Source organism: Pteropus vampyrus, unplaced genomic scaffold (genome assembly GCF_000151845.1).
Source record: "Pteropus vampyrus isolate Shadow unplaced genomic scaffold, Pvam_2.0 Scaffold66, whole genome shotgun sequence".
NCBI lineage: Eukaryota > Metazoa > Chordata > Mammalia > Chiroptera > Pteropodidae > Pteropus > Pteropus vampyrus.
In genome coordinates this window covers 2,020,824-2,032,961 of record NW_011888847.1, presented here as the reverse complement: position 1 = coordinate 2,032,961, position 12,138 = coordinate 2,020,824, and the positions used below count along the sequence as shown (strand labels likewise).

Below are 12,138 nucleotides of genomic sequence, written 5' to 3'. Positions count from 1 at the left end.
GGTCACTCTGTTCCAGTGGGGTCAATTGAATGGAAAGCTTTGTCAGTCCCTGCTTCCTGCCCCTGCCTAGCCTACTCTGGTGACCAGAGATGCAGTGTCATGGGGCCTGAGCCCACTTTCCTGTCTACAGTTCTCAGGGACTAAGCCAGACTCCCATTCAAAGCAGCCACATTGCTGACTGGGCCTCTCTGAGTCCCCACCACACTTCAGAGAGTGACATCTTTTTCTGAGCTCTGATATGGTCAAGGGTGTTGTTAACAAGGCAACAAGGAGCACCCACTTCTGCACGTGTCCACCCCCTGGGGCTCCCCTTCCTCCAGCACTCCTTCTTCCCATCTGCCACCTCCTCCCTTTCTTACTCACTACCCCCAGCCTTTGAGGATCCAGCCTTTGAGGATCCTGCCTTGGCTCCTCCTGCCATCCAGAGTTGCCTTTTCTCCGGAGAGGCTGCAGATGAGCCCAGCTAGGGTCTGGTTCTCTGGCACTGGCTCCCAAAAGCCCCCTCTGCGGCCTTGAATCCAGAGCCCAAACCACCCCCTCTGGGCCTGGCAGGCCCGGCAAGCCTGTAGCCTTTGGCCAAATCTAAAGGTCCGTGAAGAGCCCAGCCAGGAATCAGGCTGATAAGCGGTGCCTGGGTTTAGGCCCCTGCTGTCCAACTTCTACCTGGTATGGCTCCAGGTACTAGCTTCATCCAGACAAACTATTCCTGTGCCATTCTCTTTCCTTTGGACTTAGCCAGATGCTAACATGGGTCAATCTCTTCTTCATAGTTCAAGAGAGACCTCTAAGGGCAAGGGTCTGTCTTCTTAAACCTTTAGGGTTGGGAGAACTATCTATGCTGCCCAGAGTGATTGGCGATTGCTGCCTTTACACCATCTCTGTAGTAGTTTTCAACCTTGGCCACTCATAGGAATCAACTGGCGTTGCGGTGGGGGGAGGGGCTTGAGCTTTAAAACAGATGCTGGGCCCAAGTCCTACACCCAGAGAGTCTGATGTGATCTGTCTGGGAGCTGACAGACACCAATATTTTTAAAGTCTCCCCAGGGGATTCCAAAATGCAGCTTAGAACAACTAATTCTGAACTCGTAGATTTTGAACTGTGTTTTCAAGATAACAGGGCTTTCAAAGTAATCCTAAGAGTGGAGATCCAAGTCCAGGCAGCTCTGTTGCATCGAGGTAGGTGGCATCAAGCAGGTAAGAGATGATGCTGGAGACAGGAGCCAGTCACCTAAGCAACCTGAGGCCCTCGGCCTCTGGATCTGGAAGGTGTTGCCTGTAGGTTCAGAGAGCATAGAGGGGAGGAGGGATGAGGATGGAGAGAAAGAGAGAAAAAGGGAGATGACAAGCTGTGCTGTGACTTCTGACATGCTCTGACTTAATGGAGAGGGAATTTCACATGGAAACAGCAGAAGTTATCTGCAGCCAATAAAAGCCATTCCCTTTGATTGAAGCCAAATACAGAGGGCAGTTGGGGGTAGGGGTGAAAGGGGAGAGGAATAGAGAGATGCTCGAGAAAGTCAGGGCAGGGACCTTGAGAAGCCCGTGTCACAGCAGTCAATGCGGGAGGGAGGAGGGGCCCTGCAGAGACGGCCTCTCAAGACTTAGGATAAAGGCCGCAATTGCTTCTATCTGCTGTGCTCTGGGCTTCTCTGAGCCCATCTTGGAGATGTCGTTTGATGTGCACAACAGTCCTAGCTGCCAGGTATTAATATCTCAATCTCAGAGCTCAAGTTCAAAGCCAACCCAAATGTGTCCAGTCTCTCCATCTTGGAAAGGATGGAAAAAGGCCCTGCTCTTCAAATACTGTCTCAATTTTAGGCTTGTGGCAGGAAAAAGCCATCCAGAATCCCTCTGGTCTCTGGGAAAACCCCTCCCTAGGCATAAGAAATACTATAAAAATATTAGAATACATCAAAGAGAAGGAGTAAAACATCTCTTCTCAGCACCTAGATCCTGCCAGTATCTTACCTAATACCTAGGGCAGTCTGTCACATTCCCAGAGCTGCATTATGGCCAGATGGCAAGGCCAATAAGGACAGGGCTGAGGTACCTCCAGCTCATGAAAGACAGAAGTCATGAGAGCCAAAAGCAAAACTCAGGGGAATGACCCAAAACATCAGGTGTCCAGATGGCCCTGCAGAATGTTCTCCAGCAATTCTACCTCCAAGTGAATTCTCTGCAGGTCAGTCAAGACACTCTCCCCTTATTCTGAAAGGGTCTTCAGTCTCACCTAGGACACCAGGGAGCTGCCAAGCACCCCAGTTACACACACCCCACACAGCTGGGGCCCTGCAGGCTTCTCTGCACCGAGGGTCTAGGCCCTCCTGGCCATAGCTGAAGGGCCCTCGTGGCCATAGCTGAAGGGCCCAGCCAGGGGTGGAGCCCTGATCCAAGCTAGCCAACTGGATTCTCTCTCCTAGGAATCTGACACTGGAACCAAGAGGGGCTGGGTTCATCCTTTTAGGGGGCTGGCTCAGGAAAGGATGTGAGAAGCTGTGGTAGCTACCTTAGACCCTATCATGTAAAAAGGCAGTGAAAGTCAGCATGCTGAGGGAAGAAAAGCAAGCCTGAGAGAGAGGTGGAGGAGAAACAGGGAGAGAGAGGTGGTTCCTGCCAGCTTTTGGCTCTACATACCGACAGCACACTCTCCCTCCTCACCTTGTTGGCGTAAGGGGTTCCTCTAACTCCCATCCACGAGCCCTGCCTAAGACATGACCACCTTTTGCCTCTCTCTCGAGAACCGGGTCTCTGAGCACCAGAGCAACTTGAGAAAACACCAGTCATCAGAACTGCCAGCCGGTACTTTCTGATTCTGCAGGAGACTCTCACCGCACTTGGAGAATAAAATTCGGAATGATCTGCCCTGCAGCCACCTTCTGATCAAAGTGGGCCGACAGCCACCACCCCTGAGATAGCCCTCTGATCGTCTAAGTGGCTGTTTTCAGCTCTGAAGGAGTGTAATGCAGGGCGTTTCTTTTGCAAATGTGACACTTGAATAAATTCAGCGAGGTGACGGCCTTCCCTTCTTTGCCCCCAATACTCATTTTTTAAGGGCTTATAAGACTAAAGAAGAAAGGTGGATTTTTCTCTCCTTTTAAAATATAACAAAATGCTATATAAGCATTTAAAAAAGGTGTCTTCCAATTAGTTATTAATGACTCTGGAATCTCCCCAGACTTTGTGAGACACCAGCTCTCATGCATCTGATCTGTCCAGCTAGAGTGCCTTGAGCAGGACTTCTTGGCACGTGTGGCTGCATGTGGTCCCCGCCTTCTGACCAAGCTTCACTCAAACCCCCTCCCACCCTCCCTTGCACCCTTCACTCTAGTTGGGCCGGGCTCCCTCAGTTCCATTCCAGCAATGTTATTCCTGCCTTTCGCCCAAACAAGGTTCCTTGCCTTTCACCTTCTCCCCTTTCCTCTCTGCCACTTGGCTTCTTGGTCGCTTAGGTGCCAGCCAAACTGCCCTCTTCATGCTGCCTCGTCCCTGCTCTGACTGCCTGTGGCCTGCATTGTCAGAATTGCTCCTCTCTATACCAGGCACAGTAATTTCAAAGCTTCCTGAGACCCTATAGGGCCTGTCTTCTCAGTGGAACTGCCATCTACGTGAGGGCAGCCCCTGAGCTTCGAACGCAAGGTGACCAGAATGAGCTATATGGCACAGCTTTCAAAGACTTCCTCAAGCCAAAGGCTACCCAAGACTACCTTCCTGACCTTGTCTCTCTTACAGCCTCCCCAAATTCAGTCTCGTGCCTTATTCATCTTTTAAGCTCCCGCTCCTCAACCCCAACACAACACCTGGCACAGAGTAGATACTCAAAATATTTTTGACTTGAAATCACGAATACTCATTGGATTGAATAAATATTTTTCTTTTCAAGGAGATGAGAGAGAGAAAGAATCATCTGTTGGGATCCTGTCAAGCTCAGCTTGGCCTTAGTTGAATGCCAACCCCTCACCCCTTCCCCAAGAAAGTCTCCATGAGGTCAGGAGGTATTGCATACAACTCTAGTACAGTCGAGACCCAGCTGGAGAGCCCAAGGCTGCACAGAGCACAGCCTGGACACACCAGGGCCACCTGCGCTGCTGCAAAGGGCAGCCCAGAGGCACAGTCTCTAGGAATACGTCCTTTGATAATAAACAGATTGAGCATATAATTTATTGTTCAACCAGGACACTTTTGAGAGTGAACTGGAAGTTATGCTGGAATTATTCCAGATAAGCAGGCTGGATGGTCACCCTGGGCAATCTGCTAGGTCCTGGCTCAAATCCTCCAAAGAGTACACAAAACAGAGTTGTCTTAACAAGAACTTGCTAAAACTCAAAGTAGCTTAGGAGCGAGATGGCTTTATTTTAAAAGCCAACTGTGTTGTTGAAGAAGAGGCTGTGTTCTCGTCCCATTTTGGCTATCGTCCGGGGCTGCCTGGGGAATTGTGCTGAAGAGGTGTATGCTCCTGGGCCTGGGGTTTTCTGAAAACAGAACAGAAAACAGGAACTGATGAGAGCGAGACACCAAAACCCCAGAGGCTCCTGAGCCTGACTGTTGGAGCCGCCGTGGCTGGCACATCTCCACAGAGGAAGACAAGGACCACACCGGCCTGGGCTGAGGCCTGGGACACCCTTGCATTGGCCTGTGTCCTCGAGGCCTGCTCCTGTCAGCAGCTCTCCCCAAGAAGGCAAAGGTGCTGAGGGACAGTGGAGAAGCAAGTGACGACCTAGACCTGTGGGGGAGGCAGCTCACATGTCACTTGCACCTCAAGGCACACTTTCTTCTAAAGGACCCTCCACCCAGGTAGTTCCTGCCCCTGGAAATGCAATAGTCCTCTCCTCTAGTGACCTCAGTCTAGTGGTAAGGGGTTGGAGAGAACGGATTCTCGACTTGGATGGTTGATCTCAAAAGTCCAAACTCACGTGTTTCTGTTGTTGACCCAGCATGATGTAATGAGAGGTTTCTTTGCCAGGGTCTGTGGACCCCAGGGTCAGAAGTATTCTCAAGGGATCTACAACTTCTACTTTTTAAAAGTTTTGATAAAATTGATAAAATTTACTTGATAAAATTCTTTTAAAAATTATTGTACCAATTATTTAAACAAAGCTTCTCTTCTGTAGTGATAAAATGCAAATGACTGCCATTTTCAAAGACTAAGACTTCAATTTCTCAAGTCAACGTGTTGCATGCTGGGATGCACACACACATTTTCAAAACCCAAAGGCATTTTCTCTTGAGTTGTCCGAGAGACACAAGTGTCTCTGTATATGGTTAACGGAAGTGTTTTATTGTCAGATAGGCCTAAGTTTGGGTCCTAGTCGATGGCTGAGTGTGACCTTGGGCCATGGGCTTCCCAGGCGTCTCACATCCAATGAGGTTCTGAGGCTCAGTGAGGTCCTCCAGGACAGAGCACCAAGCCAGGCCAGCCATGTGCTCCACACGTTAGCTACCACCGCTAGCATTATTCCCTATTACCACCTTCTTGTCATTTCCTTTCTTTCTTTCTTGCTCTTTATCTCTTCAGGGGACAGTGAGAGTGGAAACTGGATTACCCTGATGGTGGGACAGAGAGTCAGCCCAGCGTAGATGAGGTCAGCTGCCTGCAGAAGCTGCTGTAAATGACAGGATGTTTCTCTTGCCAAAGGCAGAGGAGCAGCCTGGAAATCTCATCAAGTCCTGGCTGGATGTCAAAAGAAGCTGAAGCCTTTATTAGTGCTGTTCATGAGGAAGCAGCTTGCGTGTGGAATCCTGGGTGGCCGGCCCACAGGACGGGAGGCTTACAGGCCTGGGCCCCGCAAGGCCACCCCTCAGGAGGCTGCCAGCTCTGTTTCTCAGACCTTGAGAAACAGACCGGCTCCATCTCCCAGCCCTGCTTTCACTGTCACCAAGCAAACTCCTGGTTGTCCTTGGCTTCCATAAAGAGTTTCCTATAATGGGAGACACTCCACAGAGCAGTGGCCTCTAACACTTGTAAATTAATATTACACCTTCTGGCCTCTTGCTTAGTTCCCTAGGGGATTGGTTAGCATGACTCCAACTTCCTCAGCATGCTCAGCCCTGTGAATTCTGACAAAAATCTGTGTCTGGACCATGGTGATGCCACTAGGGTATGAGGATCTGCTGAAGGGATCTACTGGTCTCCTGTTGTCGGTCTATTTTTACTTTTACTGGCAGGGCCTCCCCAGTATTCATACCTCCAGATAAAGAGCATACTACCCCACATTGCAGTCTGCAGCTCTGGAGCGAGATCCTGAAGGTGAGAGCCTGAGATACCACAGGTAGGGCTGCAGAGGTAACCTGCAGGCCCAGACACTGGCCGTACTAGCCCTCTCCTACCCTCTGCCCAGCTTGAGCCCCCTTCCTTCATCTCCCAGGGTGGGCCCATTTCCTTATAGGCAGAATTTGTATTGCTGTCTCCCAACCATTCCAAATAAGGCTACATACCAGCGAGTTTGGGGCACTTTCAGACTGGGGTGCATGCTGGAAACACCAAGGCCATGGGAATTAAAACTGTCTTTTAGAATTTAAAAAAAAAAAAAGCCATTGTTTATAAACTCCATGTTATGCTTTCGAGATCTTCCTTGGTCTTCTCTAAGCCTTCGAGGTTCTCACATACTCTCAGATTCTACCTTCTTTATATCTCTCTATAGACTTGAGCCTCTTCTCTGTCTGTCCTGAGTTCTTGGGGAAGAATGATTATTCATGTCTTAGTGGTCCCCTATGGTTTAATAATAATGTCTCTGCTCTCACTTTTTGCTCTCAGAAGCCACGTACACAAAGAAAGGCAGTTCTGGATGGATGGGGGCAGCCACTGTCCCTTGCCTGCCTCAATTCAGTAAAAGTATTTCTCCACAAAGCATCCAGGTCATAACATGGATAGCTAATTACTGTGCTGATTGTTCTCATCTGGACCCATAATTCAGCAGTAGTCTTCAGGCCTGGAGTCACTCCGAGCCTAAAGCTGGCAGAGGGTTTGCCAGCTATTTGAGCTCTATTCTCTTTGCTGCCTTGACAAGTAATTTTATATACACTAAAATTGTATGTAAGTATAATACACCCCATCCCATCCCCATTGCCCCCCAACACACTGTCACAAAATTTACAATGATACTCTGCCTTTTAGAAAACTTACTGAACAGGCGGGCAAGAATCGAGGTACTTTGGATTGAAAACAAGAACTAACAGAAGTTGTCGAAGGTATTTTCAAGTCATAATAACCTGGTCCCGGACCTTCACGCTATAGAAAATTAAAAAAAAAAAAAGTGTTTCATATTTACTAATATTGATATATTTTAATGCTTTATTTGCCTTCGATAAATAAACATATGAATCAGTGTGATATGGTAGAAAAACTCCTGGATTTGGGCTGAAAAGGTGTGCCCTGCCACACAAATCATTGTAAAATGGGGAAAATATCTGCTTTATCTATTTTCTCTGCCTGGTGGATGACTGTGAAAACTGAAGATTAAGTGACCTGCAAGTCTCTCCTTGTCCCTGCCTGGGCCCCTCCCCACACTGGCATGCCTCCCCAACATTTGTTTCTCTGACCGTTAATAGTAATTTGCTGTTCTGAGCTGTTAGTTTTATAAAACACACTTGTTTGTCCACACAAATGTAATATATATTATCCTAGCCCAAACAAGTACTCACAGCAATTCACTGACATAAATACAATGCTATGAGATCAAATGAACACAATTTAAAAAAGATGAACATCTCAATAGAAAAGTTAGCAAAAGGCTGTTCACAAAGAGGACATACAATTGTTCAGTGAGGAAATGGGGGGAGGGCTTTAATCTCATTAATAACAAATACATTCTAATTAAAACAGCAATGACATTCTGGGAGGGGTCTAGAAAATTAACAAAGGTGGAAGGAAGGAAGGAAGGAAGGAAGGAAGGAAGGAAGGAAGGAAGGAAGGAAGGAAGGAAGGAAGGAAGGAAGGAAGGAAGGAAGTCAGGCAGACAGGCAGGAAAAGAAAGGGGGAAACTAAAACTTTATCCACGAGCAAGGACATTCCCATAAGATTCTGGTGGAAGTATAAATTTGATTAGCCTTTCTGGAGCACAATTTGGCAAGCTATGAAATAGCTTAAAAACATATATACTTATCCAAAGGGAGAGAAAGAAAAAAGAGACCGTTTACAAGACTTGCAGGAAGCCAGAACACAAATGGGTCCTGAGCCTAGATACAGCAGGGAAAATGGAAATGGCCGAAACAACACAATGGATAACGCAGACAAGATGTTAGCCTTTTATTTTATTTTCTAGTAATTCACTTTTTTCCTCTCTCATTTTCAAAGACCTGTGCTATTTGACAGAAACAAGTCTTTCTGTCATGATGTCTTGGATCTGTTTCTACACAATGCAGGACTGGGGGAAATGGGGGTTCAACACAGCATTCTGTCTGTGTGGTATATATATTTTAAGTTTTTACAATACAAAGTTAAAGACAATGTATATTTATTATTTTGATCCACTAATTCCACTTTAGGAGGAATTCATCCTGAGAAAACAACTGAGAATGTGTGCAAATACTTGGTCACAGGACATTCACTATAACATTGTTTCTAAAAGTTGACAATGGGAAATAAACTAAATGGCCAATGACGTGTACTTGGTTAAATAAATTGTGATTCTTCCATCCAGCCGTCCCACATTGATGAACTTTTGTGGACATAAAAGCTACCCCAAAATATCGTTAAGTGAAAAATGGAAGCTTAAAAAAATGTGCATGAAAAAACTGGGAATGGAACGTTCACTGACAGTAGTTTTCTCTAGGTGGTGGCATGTTGAGTAAAAAGAAACTTTTTTATTTTTATTTTTTCTGCTTATCAGCATTTCTAATTTTTCTACAATGGACTTCAGTGCTCTTGAAATATGAAAAAAATTTACACCTAAAGTATATATAAATAAATACAGACAACGAGTAAAGGAGAAAAGGGAGTAGGAAAAAACAAAAACGAAAAACGCACAGAAGGTTACAACAGAGAAATGTGTTTCATAACATCCTCATAGCAGGTAAGGCCAGGCCACAAATTAGCCCAACGGATTTGGCAAGATAAGTGTCCAAGTGCAGACCCTCCGCGGGATTCAAGAGCAAGCCTTTCTCCAGCAAAAGAAACCGTCAACAAGGTAAAGAGACAACCATTGAAATAGGAAAATATATTTGCAAGCAACACCTCCAATAAGGGCCTAATATCCAAAATATACAAAGAACTCATACAACTCAATAACAACAAAAAAAATAAACAATCCAATCAAAAAAAATGGGCAGAGGACCTGAACAGACACTTTTCCCTAGAGGACATACAAATGGCCAACGAATATTTGAAAAGATGCTCAACATCACTAGCTATTAGGGAAATGCAAATCAAACCACAATGAAATACCATCTCACACCTGTTAGAATGGCTATAATCAACAGGACATGTAATAACAAATGCTGGAGAGGATGCAGAGAAATAGGAATCCTCATACACTGCTGGTGAGACTGCAAATTGGTACAGCCATTATGGAAAGCAGTATGGAGGTTCCTCAAAAAACTGAGAATTGACCTACCATATGATCCAGCAATCCCTCTACTCAGTATTTACTCCAAAGACTTGAAAACTCATATTCGAAAAGATATATGCGTACTGATGTTCATAGCAGCATTATTCACAGTGGTCAGGACATGGAAGCAACTGAAGTGTCCTACAATAGATGATTGGCTAAAGAAGCTGTGGTACATATATCCAATGGAATATTACTCAGCCATAAGAAGATATGAAATAGTACCATTTGCAACAACATGGATGGATCTTGAAATAATCATACTAAGCGAAATAAGCCAGACAGAAAAGGTTGAAAATCACATGATATCGCATATGTGGAATATAAACCTAAAAGCAACAATCGAACAGGACAAACAAACAGAGACTCATGGACATGGACAATGGACTAGTGGTTACCAAAAGAGAAGAGGAAAATAAAAAAAATAAAATGCTAAAAAAAAATTATGTATACATAGTATGAAAAATAAATAAATAAATTGGCATTTAAAAAAAAAAAAAGAGCAAGCCTTTCTCCTGTTCCTTCCTGTGGCTGGCACAGCAGTGTAATTAGAGCTCCATTCTCAATTACTCCACCATGAATGGAGTCTGTTATTACAGCCAAGCACAAGTCTGATAATCAAGGGATGGCTGTGCCTCATAATTTTACGACATGGCAGGAAGATGAAAACAGTAATGTTTTCAAATCAATGCATACATGGGACAGAGATCGCTATCAGGGTGAGGTTCTCTGTATGCAGTGACCTCTACACTCCCACTGGAGAAATCTGAGCCACCACAAAAACAAAGGCATAGAAATCCAGGGGAATCCAGACAGGAACAGTTTGTACAACGTTCCCTTGGTTTGGCCATAATAAGCACAGTACTCTCAAGCCACAGAGGTAACTGGTGCAAAAGGTGCTGACTCCGTCACCACAAAGGTCTGGCTATCTGCAGGATGGCCAGGAAATACCAGCACCTGCATGCACCAAGCCTGATGTGGCTTTCATTTCTAAGTTTCTAAGTCATGAGCTCCTTGGGAGTCCAGGTGCCAGGCCTGGCGAAGCACCGACGTGTGCCTGTGCCATTTAGCAGCCTCTGTGCATGGGCTTAGTCACTTGAATCAAAGGGACTAAGACTTGAGGCAGAAAGAAGTGACTGAATGCTATTTGCCCCACATGTATCAGATGATGAAATCTTTTAAGTGGGAACATTAGGGAAGTGGCTACAGGCCTGAGTTCATATTCCAGAAGCCAGAGGAATGCTGTTCTAAGTGAGAAGTAATTCAGGCCAGGGGCCTGCAGTGGCAGGGCAAACAGCTCCAGTAGAGTCCTGGCTTTTGCCCCATCCAAGGACATGTGAGTGGGGAGAGCAGGAATGGAGGGAGGGGGACACTGTCCAGGATGGCTCTGAGTGCATGTTGAGAAACAGATCTGGTTCAATAGAAGGGTGTTTAAAAAAGGCCTTTTGAACTGTGTCCTGCTCTTCCTGGAGGTTGGGAACTCTGCTCCCAAGTTTACTGGTGATCACTGAACGTGACCCAGAGCTTTGGTCTACATTACGTGCAATGCATGGAGGAAAGCCGGCACTCAGGTCCATCATGCAGTTCAGAGCATATCTTGCACAAATTGGATGGGCCATTTCTTAAACCTTGCTATTGTCAGGGCCATACTTTCGCAAGTCTAGGTTTCCTGAAGCTAAACCTTTGAAAGAGCACTGACATTAGGTGCTGAAGGAGAACAGAACTATCACCTTACTAGAGTCTGCTGCCAAAAGGAACTACAGGAAACCTTTCACAGTACCCTTGCCTCTGCTTTGGGGCATGATTACATCTCAACTCTCCTTACAAGATGATAATATCTTTCCCTTCCCTTTGAAAAAGTCCTATTTAATTGAGTCTCTACTTGAGGGAAACCTTAACCAACAGGAACAAGAGGGGTTAGCAGATGAATAAAATATTATCTTCAACTTCAGAGGAGTTTATAGTCCAGTGAGGGACATAGGCAGAACCAAACAAAAACACTCCGACAGAATAAATGAAGGTGTGAGGAGCCGAGGTGGTGCTGAGTGAGGGTTGAGCTAGCCTCTTGGCTCCAAGGTTCTAAACCAGGCGTATCTGGCCTGTGTGATCTCAGTGGGCCACAGGATGTTACCAAGGGCTGGAGCTTTCCATTTACTGACTTTTCTGGAGTGCTCCTGGGTTCCTGTTATACCATGAAAAAGCTTATTTGGTTCTGACCCCTACTGGGCCATGGCGCTCCATTATAGCACCATTATAGGCCTTCGGTAAGTCCTGCCATGCCCCACTGGACACACCCCTCATCCAGGGCTGAGAGGTGGAACTGGCTAATCTACACAACACCACTCAGGGGTTGAAAGGTACCAGGTGCCTCTCTGAAAGACTGCGTGAGAGTAGATGAAATTATCCCAAGTTTGTATGTGCCAAATTATGTCCTTCCCAAATCCATAAATCCTATGAATTTTTGTTGCATTGAATTATGTTCAATATTGGTGTCTCCCCTAAATTCATGTCCTATGACTTTTGAATTCCCAGTACCTCAGAATGTGACTTTATTTGGAAATAGAATCACTCCAGATAGAATTCATTAAGATGAAGT

The 12,138-nt window shown here is 45.8% G+C and overlaps 1 protein-coding gene across 1 annotated transcript in view; it reads right to left on the bottom strand.

The window, feature by feature from the left end:
• Positions 1-4,152: 4,152 nt before the first annotated feature.
• Positions 4,153-12,138, bottom strand: part of STPG4 (sperm-tail PG-rich repeat containing 4) — a 40,885-nt gene continuing 32,899 nt past the window's right edge. The window contains exons 6-7 of the mRNA XM_011361320.2: positions 7,121-7,225; positions 4,153-4,469 (exon numbers count right to left, since the gene is read on the bottom strand). Of these exons, the coding sequence (XP_011359622.1) occupies positions 4,353-4,469; positions 7,121-7,225 (222 nt within the window). The 3' untranslated portion in view covers positions 4,153-4,352. The remainder of the gene's footprint in view (positions 4,470-7,120; positions 7,226-12,138) is intronic.